At 43.4% G+C, this 23027-nt stretch overlaps 1 protein-coding gene across 1 annotated transcript in view; it reads right to left on the bottom strand.

Moving 5' to 3' along the window:
- The window catches only part of TGFBR3 (transforming growth factor beta receptor 3), a 260301-nt gene that overhangs the window by 38262 nt on the left and 199012 nt on the right, over window positions 1-23027 (bottom strand). The window contains 7 exon segments of the mRNA XM_029617812.1: window positions 3449-3484; window positions 11104-11224; window positions 13018-13037; window positions 13040-13316; window positions 18700-18873; window positions 18992-19138; window positions 22482-22634. Coding sequence (XP_029473672.1) covers window positions 3449-3484; window positions 11104-11224; window positions 13018-13037; window positions 13040-13316; window positions 18700-18873; window positions 18992-19138; window positions 22482-22634 — 928 coding nt within the window.

Below are 23027 nucleotides of genomic sequence, written 5' to 3'. Positions count from 1 at the left end.
GGTTGAAGGAGAGCAAACATCAAAACAGAAGTACTGTGACTGCATTTTGGTTCAGCAATTTTTAAAATAAGAAATGAATTCCAGAGCACAATTCCAGAGCATTTCCGTTTAATAAGAAAAGTATTCCCTCAGATATTCTCCTTTACTGAAAATCCGTGAGGGTGTGGATGGAACCGCATGCCTGTACCTTTCAAATCCCAAACGTATTGTAATAAACTAAAAAATATAGATAACTATGAAAGCCCATTGCCAGTAACATCTGTGGCATATTTTCTTCCTTTATCAGAAGCATATTAGCTGTCTTCTGCTGATAAATTAGCCTATTTTACGTTCTCTCTTCCTAGATGATTTACCAAAACGTAACATTTTTAGAAAACATTTACAGTTTGCTTACGAAAGCAATTTTTCAAATGTAAATAAGTCTGAGATCTGTAGTACAAAATGACAATTATGTGACCTTTAAGATGTGGTTTGCTGTAGGTTCTCAGAATATGCGAAACATTTATAAAATGGATGCTCATAAAAATTAAATAAAACCAATGCATATTTTTAACATCCAGGGCTAACTTTTTTATCCATCCTCATGGATAAACACTCCACAGAGATGCGATTCTTATTTTCCCTTTCGATACTTTCTTCAGATCAATAACTTGATGATAAACGTGCATGCAGCTAAAACATAATATTCTGTGGTTAGGCCCTTGTATTTGAAGGTGAGAATGGGACTCAGAAGCTCCTGTCACAGAAAGGAAGCAGCTTTCTTTAGGAGCTGGAGCTCCAGAGCAAAAGAAGGCACTGGCAAACCCATAATTTCTGATCTGTCACAATCTTTGAAGTGAGGATTCTGGGGGTTCATTTACTGCAATATGAAAATACCCCAAAAGAATATTTCAAATTAGAGAGGCTCCAGTAGCTTCCAATAGCTCCTCAGATTTGCTAATCCTGCAGTGAATGGGTAAGCTGTAAAAATATCTAAAGTAAAGGTGAAAAAAGTTATGATTTTCCTTTTCAGCTTTCCAACATGGCTGCTACGTGAAGCCTGAAAGTTTCTAATTGATAACTGCTTTAATGCATTGGATTTTTACAATCCTGGCTGATGTACTGAAACAATAAAAGTGAATTTTAAAAGCCCGAAGCGCACATCAAACAGGCAAAGCGGGAATATGTCGGGCTGGTGCGGGCCGAGTGGATTTTAAAAGCCACCCGGATATGCACGTAAATACTGCTGTGCGCACAAATGAAAAGTTTTCATAAAGGGGCAGGGCGTGGTCTGGGAGGGGGATTTTAACCTAAAATTTTCACATAAATACTTACGTGCACTGGGGCACGCCAGGGTCCCCGCCATGCAAATTTACGGGCGGATTTTAAAAGGCCCGCGCGTGCCAGCGCGCCTATTTTGCATAGGCCACCAGCGAGCGTAAAGCCCCGGGACATGCGTAAGTCCCGGGGCTTTCGAAAAGGGGCGGGAGGGGCGTGTCCGGGGGCGTTCCCGAAACGACGTGGCGTTTCGGGGGCTTGCCCCGGCATTTCGGGGGCGGGCCCAGGGGCGTGGCGCCGGCTCGGGGGCGTGGTCGAGGCCTCCGGACCAGCCCCCGGGACCGGAGGACAGAGCGGGGCTGCCGGCGACGTGCGCAAAGGTAAGGGGGGGGGGGGGTTTAGATAGGGCCGGGGGGTGGGTTAGGTAGGGGAAGGGAGGGGAAGGTGGGGGGAGGGCAAAGAAAAGTTCCCTCCGAGGCTGCTCCGAAATCGGAGCGACCTCGGAGGGAACATGCAGCTCGCGCTGGGCTCGGCGCGCGCAGGTTGCACAAATGTGCACCCCCTTGCGCGCGCCGACCCCGGATTTTATAAGATACGCGCGGCTACGCGCGTATCTTATAAAATCCAGCGTACTTTTTGTTCGCGCCTGGTGCGTGAACAAAAGTACGCGCTCGCGTATTTTTAAAAAATCTGCCCCTTACTGTTGCCATGATGACGTGTAAGTGATAAAACAAAAAAAATCTAGGCAGATCAGCAGGGTTTTAAAAGTTGAGGCTAACAGGGTGAACGGAAGGCTATTAATCTAGGGGGCTTTGGTAGACCTACCCTTAACTGGGCGAACTGGAAACGAAATGGTAAAACAGGCAATGGCGTTGGCATGCATGCCTTTAAAAATCCCCCTTACTAACGCAGTAGAAGCGGCATTTGCACGCACAGATGCACGCCCACTTAAAATTGAGCGCACATGTGTGCACGGTCAGGCTAATTTATAACATTTACGCATAAACGCATGATTGTTATAAAACAGCCACGTCCCTGGGTGCAGGCCGACAGACGTGTGCACATGTGCTCCTGTGCACCGTTCACCATTATAAAGGTGAATTTCAAAAGCCCAGGACACGACAAAATCAGGAGTTATGCGCACAAGTCAAGCAAGGGCACGCCGAGCAGATTTTAAAAGCCCCCCGCGTACGCACATACTTGTCGCTGCACGCACAAATGAAAAGTTCTGAAAAAGGAGTGGGGTGTGGGTGTTCCCGGGTTTCAACTTGAAATTTGCACTTAAATACTAACACGCACAGACGTGCATCAGGGTCCCCTGCCGCATAACTTTACTTCTGCTATGACTGGCATGAAACCATTAAAACAAAAAGATATAGGCAGATCGGCAGGGTTTTAAAGATAGGAGCTAACAGGAGAGAAGGGAGGCTATTATACTAGGGGGGTTTGGAAGTCCTTATCCCTTACATGGGTGCACTGGGAATGAACTGGGAAAACTGGTAATATCGTTGTGTGTGTCTATCAAAATTACCCCACTTACATGGCAGAAGCGGTATTTGCATGCATAAGCGTGCATCCACTTAAATTGGCATGCACATGTGTCTCTGGGTGCGGACTGACAAATGTGCACACATGTGTGCCCATGCACCTGTTTAAAATGTACTATCCCTGTTGCTGCAATGAAATATTACCACCTGGCCATGTGGGGTTGTTTGACAAAACCTTATGTTCCATGTCTCTACAGGGAGGGTCATTTTACAATTACGCGCATGAGTTATATCAATTTTCAAAGTGAACTTATGTGCAGGCATTTTCTTTGAAAATTATGCATAAGTCCACTAGCAAATTCACCCACTCAAAGTTACAGCAGCTCCTGCAATCTGTAACTTGTGCATGTGAATTTACGCTCTTAAATCCAAAGCGTGCATGGAAATCCAAACTCTGCCCCTCCGCGCGCCTCTTCTTTGAGTGCATAAAAGCTATGTGCACCCTTTTATGCGCACAGTGCCCAGACCATTTTAAAACAAGGCATTTATATGCAGAAACTGTGCACGGAAACGGCTTTGAAAATTCACAAATATTTTGTAGAAGCCTCCCACATTGAAATGAAGAGCTTGATCAAATCTGTTACAATATACTTCTCAGTAAAAATGTACTTGTTTTCCCTTGAAGATATATAAAAAGAACTTACTTGGCTGGTGATCAATGTGTCTTGAATTCGATGAACCTGTTTCAAAGAAAGTATAAGAGTCAGTGTAATATGCAGTACAGTGCCACTAAAGCCACCTCCTAAGCAAACTTCAAAGTTACCAAAAGGAAATTCTTATAGCTTTGCCTTTTTCTTTAAAAGTGTTTTGAGATCTGTGTGTGTGCGTGTATGTGTGCAGACAGAAAGACAGATACAGGCTGATTTTCAAAAGGTTTAGGTTCCCAATGTTTCCATTTAGGCACCTAAATTGGGCTTTTTGGCAATTTACTAGGGCTGAGAGCCTAAATTTAAGGCTCCAGGTTTCACTAGGCCCCTAAATTTAGGAGCCTAAAAGCCTGGGTGGCTACAGGTGTGGAGTTAGGTGAAGGAAAACCGTTAGGTGCTTAGTACTGCTTTTCAGCACTAGGCTGCTAACTTAGGAACCTAAATCAAGGCAAATAAATGGCAGGCCTAAAATTAGGATACTGGGCTTAAGGCCCAAAGGTTTAGGTGAATTTTCAGCTGAAAACTTAGGGCCTGATTCATAAAGCTTTTTCCCCATTCTGTGTCTATGGAAAAATCTTAGGAGGTAATTTTCAAAAATGGGCGGGGGTGTGGTGATGGTGGTAGGGGAGGCTATTTCGGGTCATGTGGCCCTTTAATACGATGGTGGCCCTGGGCAAAGTGAGCCGCCATTGAGTGCTTTTCCACATACTTCTCTGATATTTTTTCAAAATATTGCTGAGATACCACCGCTACTGGAGAGGGGCAAAATATTCTGGTAATTTTCCCCTCCCCCAGCTTTATTTCGCCTCTCCCACAGTAAAACATCACAACTTAATAAAAAGACCCCTTAGTGGCCTACATTTAGGAGCTATGTTTTTTTGTGAATATTTGCTTTATATTTTACATAGGAAAATGATTGCTATAATAATATAATAAAAAATACCCTGCCACTTGCTCTCCTTTTGTAAATGTAAAATGAAGACTCATGAGCTAATCTCAGCAAACCTGTATTCTAGTTTACCTTCTAATCACAATCTCTAGATTAACAGGTAACAGATATATGCCTGAGGAAGGGATTTAATAGCTCTGACAGTTTACATCTTTAACAGGCCGATATAGAAAGGTGCGTTCAGCCAAACATACCTTTCTATGTGCACTTCAACACGTATTTTCTGCGGGCAAAACGTACTGGCGATGCAGCAAGGAGTTTTGTGCGTAGGAGTATTGCTTTGCATCCTCGCATGGAAATCCCATGCAAAAGAGGGCAGTAAGCATTACCCCCAATGCAGAGACTACATCTGGCCAGCTCGCCTTTTTTAGCGCTGGAAACTTTACCCCTGGTTAGAGCTGGAGTTAAGTTTCCAACGCAATTAAAAAAAAAAAAAAAGAGTAAAAAAAGCTATTAAAAAGATAAAAACTAGTCAAAAACAGTGTCGACAGCCGCTGCTACTTACCCGGATAAATACTGATCTATCTGTTTATCTGGCAGCGGGAAGCAGCACCACATCGATGCATAAATCAAGACTTATACAGCCATTTAGCGCTGTTCACCACAACTTAGCCAGATAAAGTACTTATGCCGCCACTTAACTGGATACACTATCAGGGATGCCTCCACCCCTTCCCTAGTTACAATGCGTGTTTGATCTGTGCTTAATGCACATTTTACAGTTTTTATGTGTTGTTTTAACTTTCAATGCATTAGCGTATCATTGGCTTACTGCATCAGGAGTTTAAAAAAAATCTTGGTGTTAAGAATGTGGCTGAAAACAAGCACACATTTTATTAGCGCCAAGATTATTGCATCGGCCTTTAAACATTTCTTAGCCATCATCTTTACACAGCTGCCGTGTTACTTTTCTGTGGACTCAGATTATAGACTAAGAGATGCTGGAAGGATGAATGACCCTTCATGAAAGAAGCACCAAAAGAGAGCTCAAATTAATAGTGTACCTGATACAGCATTAGTTTCAGAATCTTGATAAACAAAGAAAACTAAGCAAATGTTACTATCTTTCACCCAATGATCATTTTATGCTAAATTATTTACTTTTGGGCCGGTTCAGTAAAATTCGCAAGAGAGCTGGCGCTCCGAGGTGAGCGCCCGCTCTCCCGACGCGCACCCAGGCCACTCTTCTGGGTGCGTGATTCTGTATTTAAATGAGGGCCTGCAGTAATATGGAGGCGCTAGGGACACTAGCGCGTCCTTAGTGCCTCCTTATTGACAGAAGCGGCGGCTGTCAGCGGGTCTGACAGCTGACGCTTAATTTTACAGGCATCAGTTGTCAAACCTGCTGACAGCCACGGGTTCGGAAAATGGAAGCCGGCAAAATTGAGCGATCTTCTTCCAACCCACGGGCTGCGGGCAGATTTTTAATTTTTTTTTATTTTTGGGGCCTCCGACTTATTATCGCTATGATAGTAAGTCGGAGGGTGTACAGAAAAGCAGTTTTTTCTGCTTTTCTGTACATTTTCCAGGTGCTGGCTGAAATTACCGTATTTTTCGCTCCATAAGATGCACCTGACCATATGACGCACCTAGGATTCAGAGGGGGAAAATTAAAAAAAAATGTTGTGCTAAACCGGCTCTGTCCCCTGGCGTCTGTGCGTCTTATGGAGCAAATTAGGGGAGTGCATAACATTTTTTTTCTCCCAATTTTGTTTTCGGGTCTGGGGAGGGCCATTTCGGTCCACTCCCCAGATCAGAAATCTGTTATCTTTCTCTTTCTGTGGGAACCCCCCCTACCCTTTAAATTAATTAACTACAACCCCCTACCCTCCTGACCCCCCAAGACCTGCCAAATTAATTAACTACAACCCCCCACCCTCCTGACCCCCCCAAGACCTGCCAAATTAATTTACTACAACCCCCCACCCTCCTGACCCCCCCCCCCAGACCTGCCAAAGTCCCTGGTGGTCCAGCAGCGGTCTGGGAGCGCTCTCCTGGACTTGGGCTGTGGGCTGCCAGTAATCAAAATGGCTCCGCGGCCGTCAGCACCATTTTGATTACTGGCAGCCCACGGCCCAAGTCCAGGAGATCGCTCCCGGACCGCTCCTGGACCCCTGCTGGACCACCAGGGACATTTGGCAGGTCTTGGGGGGGGGGGGGGTCAGAAGGATGGGGGGTTGTAGTAAATTAATTTGACAGGTCTTGGGGGGGGGGGGGGTGTTAGATTTCCAGTTTTTTTTAATATTCGCTCCATAAGACGCACAGACATTTTCCCCCCACTTTTGGGGGGAAAAAAGTGCGTCTTATGGAGCGAAAAATACGGTAACGCCTGCCTTTGGGCAGGCGTTAATTTCTGAAAGTAAAATGTGCGGCTTGGCTGCACATTTTACTTTCTGTATCGCGCAGGACTAACTAATAGCGCCCAGCGTTTTCCTTATTGTATAAGGGGTAATATTAGCACATGGAAAACGCGCGTCTAGACGGAGGCTAACGTTGCGCTCAGGGTGAATCGGCCTGTTTGTAAACTTCAGCATATTCACAGAAAGAACTCCATGCATACGGCACTGGAAAATGGAAATGCAAATAGGACAGAAAAGGATTTGATGAAATGTATATCATAGCACATCTTAAAACACTTTGCCAGCCATACTTTGCAGCGCAATCAGTCAAACACATAACAGAGGCAATGAAAAGAGCAGAGAAGAAAGATGAATGAAAGCAAAAGGGGGAGCTGATGGGAGTAAACGTGACTTGACGTGTTGACAGTCCCACATTACTAAATGTGGTGAAGGGATTTCACTCTGAGACTCTAGGCCCAGGAGAAGGAAAATCCGGCTCTCAAGAGCTGCAAGCCAGTCGAGTTTTCAGGATATCCACAATGAATATACAGGAGATACATCTGCATGCAATGGAAGCAGTGCATGCAAATGAATCTCATGAATATTCATTGTGGATATCCTGAACACCTGACTGGCTAGTGGTACTCAAGGAGCGGAGTTGCCTACCATTGCTCTAGGTACTGTAGCTCTGTAATCCAACCATTAAGAGGTTGTCAAACCTGTCCTGGAAGATCCCCATCAGTTAGGTTTTCAGGATATCCACAATGAATATGCATGAGATAAAATTTGCATGCTATGCTTCTAATATAACTAGCTGTTCCAGGATAATCCTCATCTGACACTAGGATACCGGTTAAACAGATTCATATTTCCTGGGTTAGTAGGTGTGGCTGGAGGGCAAGAGTAGAAATTTATGAACTTGAGAAACAAATCGCATTTGTCAAGACTAAAGGTCAGACAATAGTTTATACTAAAGGTCAGACAATAAGTCTCAATTTTTTTAAATATCCTGAACTGAATCCCTAGTGTTATTCTAATTTTGGCCTCTCCTATGAATTTTCTGCATTTGTGCTAACATGTACTGAAGTTTTGTGGTGTCAGAAAATGCCTATGGGGGACTTAACTGAGAGAAGTAAACATCGTTCTTGTGAACTGATCCTTATTTGACATGACATGAAAAGCTAAACCCACTGTCTGCACCACCAAGAAAAAGATCCATCTATCCTAGAATTCAAACCAAAAGTGGACAACTGATGTTCACTAGTTTCCATTTGGAATTCAGATAATTTTGTTTTGGAACCTTTTACTTACGTTTCCAAATTGTCAAACCAACACATTTTTTTTTATATAGTTTATAGAACAAAAAGCAATAGACTTAACCACAGCAATGTGTTTCTGCATGTAGGTTTGCCTGTGCTGTGCTGCATGTAACAATAAAATGGTTTGTCTACATTGTATAGGCTTGTATGGAACATTATGCTGCATTTTTTCTCCAAAGCCCTTGAGGCCAATATTCAGAAGGCCATTTCGTGGACAAGTTATCCGGCTAAAGTTATCCAGCCTTGTGTGGCCAGATATCTTGCCTCTAACTGGATTTCTTTAAAAGAAATCTGCTTATGATCCTGGCAAAACATAAAGGCACCGTGGGCCTCCTGGCCTGATTCCCACCCCACCATCGCAAACATTAAAACCCCTGGGCTGGCCAGGGAACCCCCCCACCCCCCTCAAATGCCGCTAAATAAAACAAAAATAACATTTATCGGCACTAGCCCTCCAGCACTTTCTCCTTCCTTCCCAAGTAAATATTAAAAATAAATTACTCCATCCACACTGCTTGCCACGACTTCCCCCACCCACATCACCACCCTGCCCACCCACCCCAATACCTGACCCATCGACCCTGTTTAAAACCTGGGATTGCAGCACAGCGCATATTATGCATGTCTGTGGGGTATGGGTCTATTGCATAACAAAACTTTTCCAATAAACTTTTCCAATAAAATGCTAGGGTGCCTGAAACTTACACTACTCTGGAATGGGCGCCAGAAAGCAGCCTATAATTAGGCTTGATTACCCACATTCTAGTATAGGATAACGCACGTAAAAAAGCAATTTATTATTACGAGACAGCTTTAAAGAAAATACTGATGGCTCTTGCTTGTAAACAGCTATAAATTAGTTTTGGCTACAAAACGTTCTATTATATTGTCACAAGCACATCTGCACAGCCCTATTGTTAGTTTATATACAACAGACTCCAATATATGTTCTTTACTTTATTGTAGCTTTCCTGAGTGTCATTTCTCTAATTCCTAGTGGAATAGAACAATGTTAGGATTGGTTTTTTTTTTCTTGTAACCATGTGCCTCCACAGAGTTAAGGAGAAACAGTTGCTGTTTATTTCCCCAGCTATACTCCATGGTAATAAAGTAGAAATAACGAGCACATATACACTGCAAAATGGAGGCTAAAAGGATTTCTGGTTTCTAACTTAATTTTTCAGTGGAAAGCATTCTATGAACTAGCTTTAACAGACTTTAAACATAAGATCTGCCACTGAAATCCATATATTTCTACATAACTTTTAAGCAATTACATTCAGGATAACAATATACACTATTTCAGTATAGTCAAGCATGCCTGTCTATATAACGAGTGCTGTTTATTTTATTTAAAATATGTATGACTCGCTTATCTAATATCCTAACAGGTCGATGCAGTTATGCCGCGTTAGAAAGAGTGCGGCAGTGCCAGGCGCACCCTCGTTCCCCGCACGCACAGTTCTCTTCACCTACCGCTCGATACTCTCTTCAAATTGCATGCAAATGCATGCCGCGTCTGCGAAGCGTTAGGCGAAGGTTAGGCCCGCGCAACCCATTTTACTGTATAGAGCGCCTATACAGTATCCTGGGTGCGCGGGCCTAACGCTTCACGGCCGCGCTGGTACCTGTCATTTCAAATGACATTTGAAATGACAGGTACCAGGAAGTGGACAGTTATGTTCTCCGATGCTCGGCAAACTTTCCCCCAGCCCCCGCTCACCTGCCCTGGCCGCGTCCGGTCTCCGGTGCAGCCCCAGTCCTGTCCCCTCCTCCCGAAGCAAAAAAAAAAACAAAACCGAAAAAGTAGCAAGAGAGCGAGGGGAGAGACGGGCAATACTACGCTCGGGCCTGCAGTCCCTTGTTCTCTCCTCCCAAAGCAGGGCGCGAAAAGCAGCCTTGCTCCGGGAGGAGGGGCAGTTTAAAGCGACGAAGCGACTTACTTTTGCAGCCCCCTCCTCCGGACATCAGCGACGACGACCGGGCAATCCTAGCCTCGGGCCTGCTAGTCCTTTCTCCTCTCCTCCCGAAACAGGGCGCGAAAAGCAGCCTTGCTCCGGGTGGAGGGGGGGGGCAGTTTTAAGCAAAGAAGTGACTTACTTTTGCAGCCCCCCCCTCCGGACATCGGCGACGACCGCGGCTCCAGCCTCCAGCTGTCAGACAGACGCATCGCACGTGGGAAAGCGGCCCCTATGCGTGCAATTGGCTGCTCAAGACGTGACGTCACGACGTTTGGCGTCACGGCATGTGACGTCACGTCTTGAGCAGCCAATTGCACGCATAGGGGCCGCTTTCCCACGTGCGATGCATCTGTCTGACAGCTGGAGGCTGGAGGCAGGAGCCGCAGTCGTCGCCGATGTCCGGAGCGGGGTAAACGCGGCCGCACTTTACTGGATAGACCTGTAGGTTTGCACATTACCCCAGCTATCTGTAGGCAAGCATATTCAATGGAATGTTCTGTCCTGCTGAATTTCCAGGGCACGTTATCCAGTCCAGTCAACTTTAGCTGGATTTAATGATTTTGATTGTCTGGATTCTTAAAAATAAGGCTATGCTGACATTTAAATATGTATAAGGCTGTTTCCCTGCTTTTGAAACATAAGGATTTTAATAATACGCTGTAGTATCTAATGCAAGACAGAAGTCGAGTTAAAATTGGCCAAAATTTCTAAAATACAAATCAGCTGAATTTTGCTAACTGACTTTGACACATGGAATGATTAAGAACCAATCTCCTTGAACACATACAAAAGTATTTTTCCAGTGATCAATCAAGCGACCACAGACTTTTCTTGTATCCAGCATTCTTCCAAATTAATTATTATTAGATATAGAGAGAAAGGCAATCATTTATAGGAATATGAACTCTGGAGACCATGCACTAAAGGGTTGCTTCCATTTTTGTGCCTATGAGAAAATGCTTAATGCACAGTCCTGTGAGTTAGACAGCTGATTTTATTGATGCAAAGCTCTGTTCTGTGCTGCAGGCAATCCTTAAAATACCAGATGTATTTATGTAGAGCTTTTCAAAGTCTATTGTGGTACCTGTTGTTTTCTCTTCATGAGGGATTACTGCAAGGGGCTTGGTAAAAGTCTTCTTGTTCCTCATCATGGCCAGTATCATTTCAACATTAAGCGAGGTACAGGCTTCGTCGGGAGGAATGCACTGGAGGGTGAGAACAGCAATGGGGGAGGTCAGGGATTCATTCAAAACAAAAGCCTCACAAAATAGCCTGCTGGAGCAGCCCAACAGCTGCCACCTTATCAGTGTTGCCCAGCGCTGTTTATTAAAGGGAAAACAAGAGGTTTAAGTGTTATCAAAATCCCCCAAACACAAAGAGGTCCACTTTAAAAGCGTTGCTCGTGCAAAAATGCCCCGCATCAGTGGGCTGTGCATGAGCAACGCGGATTTTAAACTCTGCGGCTGATGCGAGCTTATACCCGTGCATGCGCCAAAAATAAGGGAGCCGGAGTATGGGCGTTCTGGGCATAAGTGTGCATTTTAAAACTGGAAGCTGCAGCGCACAGCGGCTCGTTATCCGCGAGACTTTACTGCTACTCCTGATGAGGAACAAGTCTGCAGGTCTTGTGTTTTAGGGCTTACAGGACAGGGTGAGAGGTCCAGGTCAACTGGGGGGTGTGGAGGATGAAGAACCAGAGGGGTCTGCAACATACAGGGTCGGTGCAAGGGGATTAGGCAGCCTAGGAAAACTTTCAGCCTTGTGCCCCTCACCCCAAAGGCTTTTGATAATTAAACTCAATCATGATGATTGACACCACCACCCTTCCCAGAACAATCCTGTAAAAATACATAACTGGACAATATACTTTTAAATATTACATTTATATATACACATACTAACACACTAGCTGAAACTCACTAAAATTCCCCCGAGGCCTGTACTCACTCTCTTTCTCCACCCGCACTCCCCTCCATACCCCAGCACTCCCTTTCCTCCTCCTCAGGCTCACCTCAGTACTCCCTCCCCTGACCCGACCCCCTCTCACTGGCCCGACTGCAGCATCCCTTCCGCACTCTGCCTCCCCTCCCCAGCCCAATCCCAGCACACACTGTGCCCTCCTCCCCAGCTTGTCCTCAGCACACTCAGCCCATCCCCTCTAGTTTGACTCTAGCTCACTCTAATCGCCCCTCCCTAACTCAGCCAGACCTCAGCACACGCAGACTCACCCTCCTCAGGTCAGCCCCAGCACACTCTGACATCCCTCACTGGCCTGACCCCAGCACGCCCTTCTTCCTCACTAAGCCTGACCCATCACACTCTGTCCCCACTCCCCGGCTCAACCCCAGCTCTTCCTCTCTATAATCTAACTCCTCCCCTCCTGTTGCTTATTTGTCTTGTCTGTCTGTCTTGACTAGATAGTTCCTTCTCCAAGGAGCTTAGGCTCTGTGTATCTGCACAGTGCTATGTATACCTCTTATTTTGCTATATAAATAGATTTAGAAGATTAGTCATTTGATTATTCTGATGGCTTTGTGAAACAAAAAACTAGCTAAACTTGCTAACAAAGATGACTCCTCAGAGAATGTAATGGAAAAGCAATGAGGCAACTCTTTAGTGTTACCAACACTGAAACATCTGCATGGGTCTATACATTTAACAGTTAATGTACCAGGCAGAAACAAATATATATGATTTCATAAGAAGAAATATGGAAACGATACCACTTCTAGGGCAGCATACATGAGGCGTAAAGGAACACATGCCATAAAATAATAGTTTGGAAACCTTATACTATGAATTTTCACCGACCTTGGCTTTCTTGATTCGCAAACTGTGAACTGGTGTGACTGAGTCTTTCTAACTTGAAAATGGACCAGGGAAGAAAAATGTTCTGTTTTATGCTATTAGGATACATATTTCATTATGTGAAATAGAGAATAAAAAAAAACAACAAAAGCATCATTTAAAAAAATCAAATTAAAAACAACATGCTTACCTTAGGCAGTCCTTGAGTATCTTTTCCTTCTTAGTACATAACGTTAGCTCACAGTGTAGAAAGAGCAAGGATGTGTTGAACAAAGGTTTAAAAATAAAGCTAAACCGTTTTTTGTCCATCTGTGCATGCAGTACTGGGAGGTTGACCTTTTGCACATTGTAAAATTTAACCGATTCATCTTTAGGACAGATGTTCTCTATAATGGTGTAATCGGATATCATATCAGGGTTTGAATAAGATGAGATAAAGCAAGTTTGAATTGCAAACCCTAGTTCTTTATTGGCCTTTGTCACAGAAACCTGCATAATAAAAGAAGAGATTAAAACTGTATTACAGCAATGCACAGAGCAATTTCATCGAATGCTATTCAGATAACACTCTACATTCATTCCTACTTAAACAATTCAAGGGTAATTTCCACAGCAACTATGCGGGTAAAGTGGTTTACCCGCAAAAATGGCTCTTTAGAAAATTGTGTGAACGACACGTGATTAAATTATGTACACACACACACTGTGCACAGGGGTGAGGCATTCTGGGAGAGGGAGAATCTGGGCGGGATTGGGACTACATTTCAGATTTTAAAATGTATGCACAGAAGTCCTCTCAGCAAAATTATACGCATCAAATAGTAGGTGTGATGTGTACGTGAGTAGTTTGGCTGGGGTAATTTTCAAAGCAAACTTACATAAATTCGCTTTGAAAACTGGTGTATCTTGTGCACGATAAAGCTGTGAGTCCAAGCTAGGAAAGTTATTTCCACATTTTCTGGATGTCATTTCTCATTATTCAAAGGTAAAGATCCTTTTTGGCGTATCAGAGATCAATGGGCAAAACACAATGTCAGTACAGTGTGAGACATGAACTGAGTATTGGACTGGGGGTGCTCTGTATGGAAAACAGTGTTCTACCCACAGAAGAGGCCTTTTATAAAATTACCCAAAGATTACCCAGACTGAGCAGAGTCATTCCTGGGGCAAAGATGCAGTGGGGCTTGGATTTATGCGACATACTTTATAAAATCTAGCAGCATGCATAGAAGTATTTTCAGAAAAAATCTGTGTTCTCCAAATAGCAGGTGTAACTTGTGGGGGTAGTTTTGGTGGGATATTTTTCAATTGGGATTTATTCGCTTTACAACTTGGCCTGATAATTTCTGCGCCTTTTGGAAGATTTCCCTATGCAGGCTGTTTGAAAACTATGATTAACCTCTGCAGTTCATGTATGTGGCAGACTCTGTTTTCATTGAAACTATCTCATGGGAAAAAGAGTGCATGCAAAAGCTGGCGTTTTAGAGAGCAGATTTTCAGAGGAAAACAAGGAAATAATAAAGGCTATAAACAACGAGTTTACCTACTTCCTCCTGTGCGATGCCGCCCACCGCAGGGCCCTTCTGAATGACTAAGTAGAGAGAGGAGAAGGGACCAGTACTTTGGTCATTTCTCTCCCATTTCCATAAAGGCCTCCCCCACCCTCAAAGCTCAAGCTGTTACTCTTTATTTCTAAAAGTCTGATCAGCAGCTGCATCACCGGGACGAGCGCTTATGAATGTCCTCCACCCAGAAAATCAAAACTTGATAAACTATTCTTCTTGTCCTCGTGCGGCCTGGGTCTTGATCAGAGATTAGGGACAGGATGTTTTTCTGCAACCTACACAGACGAGCAACCAAGCTGTGGCTGGGAGCACATCCTGAAGTTTTAGTCCCTCCTGTACCAACACGCCCCACCATTGCTTTTGAAGTTCAGGATGTCACCAAAACATCTACATGGACTTAAAAGGTTTGTAATCAACATTGCTATTCATTTATTCCTTTATACTCTGAGAGTTTTCCACTTGCTTTGGCAATAGTAATAAACATGTACAACAATGCAGCAACTTGGGGAAGTGGAACTTGTAGTTAACACGTTCAATATCAATGATACTTAACGAGATGGCCAGCCATGCAGATCCTTGTCCAATTTGCTCTGTATCTCAATTAATTACCGAGGAGGGCAAGTTTCAAAGCGATTTACGTGGATAAAATGCACTTAACTCCTGTAAATCAGCTGTCGGAAAACTGCACACCCTCGATGCAGCTAAAAGTCTACATCACGCGTAAAAGGGAATGCATGGGCATAAACTGCATTTTCATATCTACTTTTACAGCAAAGTTCTACCTACAGAAGAAGCAGATGCAAGTAACCACAGGTGCTTTCTGCTTGCAGCAATTTACAAAGTGCTAAGGCCTCACATACTTTCTCTTTGAAAACAGTGCAAAGGGGTAAAAAGTACTTGCAAACTTTGCATCAGTGCAGCCATTTTCAATGTAGCCCTCTAAATATTTTAAAGATTGATCATTTCTCTCTGCATTATAAAAATACTAAGGTTCCAGGAGAGCATCCCGGCACATCTGTACGTGCACGAGTGTAACGCTGCTCACCCGGAGCTGGGTAAGTGGCCACCGCAGGCTTCAGACAGCGAGGTATTACAGGATCATGGAGGGGGCTGGCAGCGGAAAGACTGCTGGGGTTTCTCAGGGCCCACCGGCAGAAGAAAATAAAGGCACCATGGTAACAAGGCTGCTGGGGATTTCCGAGGCCCAAGCAGTGGCAGGAGGCTGATCAAGGTGGAAAGAGAAGGTTGAGTGCGAGGGAGAGGAATGAGAGAAGTGTGGAGGCCATGGCCGCAGGTCTGACAGGGAAAAAAAAGCTAATGGGGTTTCCCGGGCCCAGAGGTAGGAGGGAATGGAATGAAAGAGAAGGGAGAGAGGGAAAGAGGGAGCACATACACAGGGGTGAGGAGAGGGCGAAAGAATGCTCCCACCCATACATACCCCGCCTACACTACTACCCCCACCTCATACACAAACACGGTAGGGGGAGGAGGGGCTATAACACAGAGAGTGGAGGGGGGAATGAGGGGGAGAAGAGGCCGGATGGGAAGAGATGGGAGGGAGAGGAGTAGATGAACAGAGGAGAAGGAAGAAGGGGAAAGGAGGAAAAAGGTGGGGGAAGGAGGGAAGGGCAAAGTGTGAGCACACACTCCCCCCTCACACAACCACCCACCACTCCCACTCACCTTCTAACCCCATCTACATATCCACAAACACCCCACCTTCCCCTTCCCCCCATACACACCCATGGTTGAAGAGAGAGGGAGAGAGTGCCTCCACCCATACATACTCCCACACACACACACACACACACCACTACTCCATACCCCATGGGTGAAGAGAGAGAGGGGACAATCAGGAGAGATTATGAGAGAAAAGAATGCCCCCAACAATATGCACACATCAACATGCCCCACCTATACCACCGTCGCCCGCACCCACCCCCCTCCATACCTCCCATAGCACCACCCATCTCTCCCCCTCAAGACTTCCTGACCCCTCTTCTACTACACTTCACTTACACAGCACATTCCTACCCCTCCCCCACCCGAATATCCGCTATGCTATCCCTAGTACTCTTAAATCTTCACAAATATCACTATGGCAGCCAAAGTAGCAGTGCGATGCAATGACAAAATCGCTGTTTCCCTACGTTACTCCATACCAGCCAAGAGAAACAATTTTGACTCTTCCCTACTAGAAAAACAGAAGTTATAGCTTGTTCTAATCCATGTGCAGTCACAAGTTATACCACTATCTAATGACTATTAAGTACAAGTACAAGTTACATCACCACCTAATGAGAAGTTATATTCACCACGATTTACGTTGTTATACTGTAAATTACCATGATTTATGTTGTTATACTGTAAAATGCCTTGTAAAATACCTTGCATGACACACTGCTCCCCCTACTCTCATTTAAAAATAATGTAAGAAACCTTGAAGTTATCACATACTACGGTTGTTAGAATGTTAGACACCTTACAGGACATACTATTGCCCCCTTATTCATTTGAAATGCAAGGTAAAATATTATAAAGCTCAATGTATTATAAAGTTTCAATGTATAATAAGTAGCACCCATCCTCTTAAAACCCCTAGTACACTGTAAACCGATGTGATATTCCAGATCGATAGAAAAGCAAATAAACAAATAAATAATTAAAAAACAACGTGGAGCATGATTGGGACAAAGTACACTCATTCAGGCATCCTCCCACACTCATCCAACCTACACCAATTTTGCCGGCGTCCGTGTTCCGAACCCGTGGCTGTCAGGGGGTTCCGACAACCGACACCAGTAAAATTAAGCGTTGGCTGTCAAACCCGCTGACAGTCGCCACCTCCTTATTAGCACGGGCCCTCATTTGAATACTAAATCACGCACCCAGGAGAGTGGCCTGGGCACACGTTGGGAGAGCGGGCGCTCGCCTCGGAGCACCGGCTCTCCCGCGTAATTTACTGAATCGGCCTGACAGGTAGGTAGGAGAGAGCTACATAGTGGAAAGTACAAAGGAGTGTGAGTGAGAAGGCGGGGGAGTAAGACAAGGAAAATGATGGGGTGGAGAGGGGGATGGGAGGGGGAAGTGCAAACAGAGGGACAGGGGAACAAACTGTACAGTGTGAAGTGGAGCAGAAGGGAACAAAGTGCATGAACACATTCACCCTCCGGTTCCTCACACTCAAACCCCCATCCACCATACCACCGCCCCACCACCATCACCTGCCTCCACACACACACACACACACACCCCCTCCTCCTCCTCCGCATATCCCTCCCTTCTCCCCACCTACACACAGGGGTAAGAAGAGGGGTAGAGTGTGTGAAGGGGAAAGAGTGTCTCTAGCCATACACACACTCCTTCCTTATTCACCTCCTACCACCACCACCACATACACTTCACTCCCATACCCCTTCCCCAGAGTTGGGGATTGGTGAGCGAAGCAAGCAGGGGCACTGCATCAAGTGCCTAATATAATAATTATTGTACGTATTAATTACACTGAAATTAACCTACAGATGGCCTAAGTGCTCTATTTTATAAAAGGGGGAGTCTCCTATTCTGTATCTCTGGCAAAATTCTTTTTAAAATGAGACCCTACTGACCATGTCCACTAAACCTTTACTCAGAAAAACTTCTAGGGAAATATATGACATCCATCACTGTACAGGAAGAGTACAACGTAACACATTTCTGAGCTGGCAACTACACTCCAATTAATAGCACATTCCTGAAATCCATTAAAATCAGAGCTAGAATACAGCACGGAAAATATCTGTTCTTTCACCTTATAGGGCTATGAACAGCTCTGCAGCCCAAAGTGTGAATAACGTAAGAGCAAAGTATGATGTCATGACTATGTCGCATAGTTCCATATATAATCTGTATCTTTCTATCTAGACCTACACACACACACACACATCAAATATATTCAGAATATAGAGCAATGTGTTATACAAAATACATAGTTTAATTATATATACTTTAACGAGTGCTTGGTTTCCCTGTACTATTATTTCATTAAAAATACTAATTATTTTTCTGCAAATAATTCCAGCAAAGTGACAGTAGTATTTTTTTAAGTTATGTTCAATTTTTGAAAAGGTCTTTGGTTTCCACCACAAAGCATTTTCTTAACTTATTATCCTTATGATGTCCCCCTTTCGAAAACCACAATGAACACATCTGTCAGCTCAAGGCAACCAAATAGTGTCAGTTTCAACAGGCAAGCTGCAACATGGTTACAATTTGCAGGCTGACAAAAAAGTTTTGTTTCATTTGAAACTCTTTTTGTAGTTTCTCACCTCTACGTAAATCTGCCCGTTTTCTGCAACAGAGAAGAGTCCTTGAGAAGGAGCAAGGAAGAGATCTGTTTTGTAGAGTTCCATGTTGAAGGTAACATTGGCGACAGGCTCAGGGGACCACAACACAAAAGGATCAAAATAAGATTCTCTCTCCTGGTGCAGAGTGCAGTTGAACTGAAATGTGCAGAAGTAATTCATATGCAAAAAAAAAAAAAAAAATTATTATTAAAAACACATTTATTGCACATTCACGTCTGTACAATAATTTAGCAAAATTATAACAACAACATACCACCACTATTTCAGGTCTCCTCAAGAAAGGAATTCCCATGTCAGCTTCATCAGTGTCTCCTGGAAACCCATTGTCTCCAGATTCCAGATCATCGTAATCATTCAGCCAACCACTTCCTTCCATGCCTGATGACAGCTGAAGAACAATCTGCCCATCATTGGAAAAGAGAAAGCTAGTTGTCCAAAAACTTTACTGTTGAAAGCATTTTGTTCTCTTATGATTATAATTTTCCGTTTATGAAAAACAGGAAGCAAACATCAAACTATCTGAAACTCTACAGTACAGTGCTAACATACTCTAGATGTATCACAGTCATGAAATCTAAGGAGTGTTTTTTTTTATTTAAAATTCTTATCTATCGCATCTTTTCAAAACATTTGTCCAGTGTGGTTTACATAAACAACACTCATAAAATATGTATGCATAAACATATAATAGATAAAATACACTACGAACATCAAAACAGAATCACAATTCTTAAAGCCCTTTCTCAGCCATATGCTTCCTGAATGAACAATGTTTTTATCTGCTTTCTAAATGGCTTAACATCTCACTCCTCCCTTATCTTAACTGGCAAACCATTTCATACTAGAGCAGACACATAAGAAAAACTCTTTCTCATTGAAAGTTATGAAGTGGTGGTATCTGCAGTAAAGAAGCTCCTTCTGAGCGTAAAATTTAGTGGGAACATGCCAAGTAATGGCACTCAAACTGCTGAAATTGTAATCTTCAATAGGCACAGAGGCTTAATTTATAAGGACTATCATAACACTTTTCTCCGCTAAAATGATCTTATCATCGTTGGTCCACTGGTAGTGCTGAAAGAAAAAGATATTTATGTGTTTTTGTCCTTTGCTCATCGAAGCACTCTGAAATATCAAAATTCGGCACAGAATGAACAAGCTTGGATCTTTCGTATGAACACAGTGACTCCATATGGGCTGAACAAGGAAACCGAATGGGCTGCATTTCTTTACATGGAGATCCCGGTGATGTCATTGGGGGGGGGGGGGGGGGGTTTCTGTTGACGATTACATTTAAAAGGATGCTGTACGTCATCAGCTCACATGAGTAACGGCGGCATGAGAGGAAGCCACACGCAGCTAAGCTTATTTTATTTTTGCCCAGGACGCCGCGCTAAGAGAGTGTCTTGCCTTGCGTCATGCCTTTGATCCTCACTTCGGATCTATGCTCAACAACTATTTTAATGAATGTTCCATATTAACTGTTTACCTACCTGTTTTGTTTCATTTCATATTAACTTTCAGAGAGCACAGGCTGGCGTTTTTGAATTGAAATTAAAGCCCCTGAAGCAGGTCTCTCGAAACATGGTGCCATGTCGGGCGCAGTGGGACTCTGAGCATAAGTGAGCACTACTATTTTTGTTACATTTTTTTATATTTCACAGTGGTTCGATGAGCAAAGGGCAAAAACATATAAATATAATATTTCTTTCACCACTATTAGTGGATGAATGATTATATATGACCTTTTTAGCAGTTACAATCAGCTTTTCATGATGATGATATTTGAACGTCGCAGGAGCTGTGGATATGGTTATAGGCTTAAACCATACCTTTACTGAACAGATACCCTGGTTCCCAGCTTTGATACTCCAGAAGGGATCTTAGATTATGCATAGGCTTACCAAGACCATTGCATAAGCACTTACATATAGATCATGAGCCATACTATAACATTTTCAAACTGCCACGCAAACTGGTTTTATGCTTTAACTGTGAAAAATATTCTGCCACCACCTGGGAACAACTTGTTGAAGGCACTTTGCCCGCAGCAGAAAATATGTTACTGGTGTTTTCTGTGAGCAGGACTATGCCGCAAACATATCACTCCTTTTATTCTTAAAAATAAAAATCTGACATCGACAGAACATGTAATGGGGTGGAGGCAGAACCATGTTTATGTTCATTCTTCAGAAACATGCCCCCTTTGAGTAATACAGTCGTCACTGATTCAAGCCCCACCTCATTATGTCTTCTGTTATTATTGCTTGGTAATACGGAACAGGATTGGTCTTCCACCTCACCTAGAACTGAGGAAAGTTACTGAGCAGACTAATCCTCTTTTCTTGACACAAGGATTCTGAAGTTGGCTTCAAATCAGTTTTACTTATATTCAGTAATGACTGAAGATAGTTTGCTTTGCAGCTTACAACTGGTTTCCAAACTCACTTGGTAAGAAATTTAAACAAAACCTGCACTAAAGCAAATTGAGAAAGTAACTCGCGTGCAACACTGGATCTCAGTAGCAGCCAAGACCTTCCAGGGGACAAAGACACAGAACGAGAAGCACTGAAGTCCTTTCACTGGGTTGCTTACACTCCCGTGGGGGTGGTGGGTGTTGCTTTTCTTAATGTTTATATTATGAGCAATATATAATGGACTTGAAGATATAGTCTGTGAAATTCAGCTTTTTCGATCTCTAGGTAAGTTATTGGTTTTGTTGCTTTGGCCCGGTATTTTCTCCCTCTTTTTTCTTCCAGCTCAAGCATAGGATTCTAGTGTTTGAACTTTCATTCACAACTACCCAGGAACATTTCCTCTTTTTTAAACTACCAGGCCTCCCACAGCTCCTACTCTGGTCATTGCAGCAACAGTCCTAAGGCCAGGAGCCATGAACCCAGAATCACAGGCTCTAAATCCAGCCACCTGGTGTCACCCTTAATTATGATCACAACTCCCTGCCCCTCACCCCAAGGGGCTCTGAAGGCTGCCTTTATAGCATCTTCAGCACCTGCCAGCCTAGGGTGCAGAAGGCCCAATCCTAGAATCGAACCTGGGGCTCTCCGTATGGCAGTGGAGCAGCAGGCCAGCTCTTTGACAGTAAGTTAATGCCGATGGTTGCAGTAGTGAGTGTGCAAAAATATTCCCATTAAGCATTCTGCAACATAGTCAAACACTAAATGAAGCCAATAAAATTTAAACAAAAAATAATCATTGTAGGAATATCAAAATGCACTCTCTTCATTTAAACTTGTTGTACATTTCCAGTATTCAGCAGCCCCCTACAAGCCTGAGTCACCAAATTTGTTTTTTTTTTATAGTTTTTTTTGTTGTTTTTTTTAACAATTCTACACTTACTGATAACGTCTTGATGAAGGAAGCCATATGTTCAATATGGAAAAGGCCAAGGAACGTGCATTAAAGCTGGGATAAATACCTCTTGTTATACTTTTAACTAAAATTGTTGTTTATCATTACATTTCCATTATATTATCTTCATTTGGTTCATTGTTTTGGTTCCATTCTACAGTTTTTGAAGTGCAGAATCCACGTGCGTACACACAACATCTGCGCTAACTATGACACTATTCCGGTATTCATCTCGGATTCTTCTATCCAACACGTTCATAACAAGTAGTTTTTAGCAAGTCAGGGCAGCAACCTCAACGTAGAGAAAACCTTTCACTTGTTTCTCCTCTGTGATTCTCAATATCCTAACCATATAATAAACCAACAAAAATACTCACAGTGTTATAGTAAATTATATCATTTGAAGCATCGATAATCTGCCGAGTTCCACAGTCGGACAGAGAAGACTCCAAGATAAAATGGGTATCATTCATCTTTGCTTGACAGGTGGGATCACGAAGAGAAAGCTCAGTCCCCATGTATCCATTGGCCTAAACAATGACACCATATGAATGACTGCAATTTCAATAATACTAGGTTTTTACCAAATCTATCATTGCCACCTCAGCCAGGTCAAGCCAAACTGTCTGAACTAGTCGTGATTTTGCCCCTTTGCATACATGGAGTTGTAGTTTTGATTTCTCTAAGAAAAATAGTACTACATTTCCAGACATGCAATGGGGCAAAGCCAGAACTGAGATATCCTGTTCAGGTTGACCTAGGTAAGGTGGCAACCCTAACCAATCTTTGGTAGTCAGATGAATGCAAAAAAGTTGATGAATGCCAAATAGTAACTGATTAGGTATTTCCAATGACGTCAAAGAGAAAACAAAATTTAAAATAATAATGCACTTTTAACATAGAACCATTATAACCTTGTTATA

Source organism: Rhinatrema bivittatum, chromosome 10 (assembly GCF_901001135.1).
Source record: "Rhinatrema bivittatum chromosome 10, aRhiBiv1.1, whole genome shotgun sequence".
In the NCBI taxonomy this organism is placed as follows: Eukaryota; Metazoa; Chordata; class Amphibia; order Gymnophiona; family Rhinatrematidae; genus Rhinatrema; species Rhinatrema bivittatum.
The sequence above is the reverse complement of the archived record's forward strand: the minus strand, read 5'-3'. Positions and strand labels throughout refer to the sequence as shown.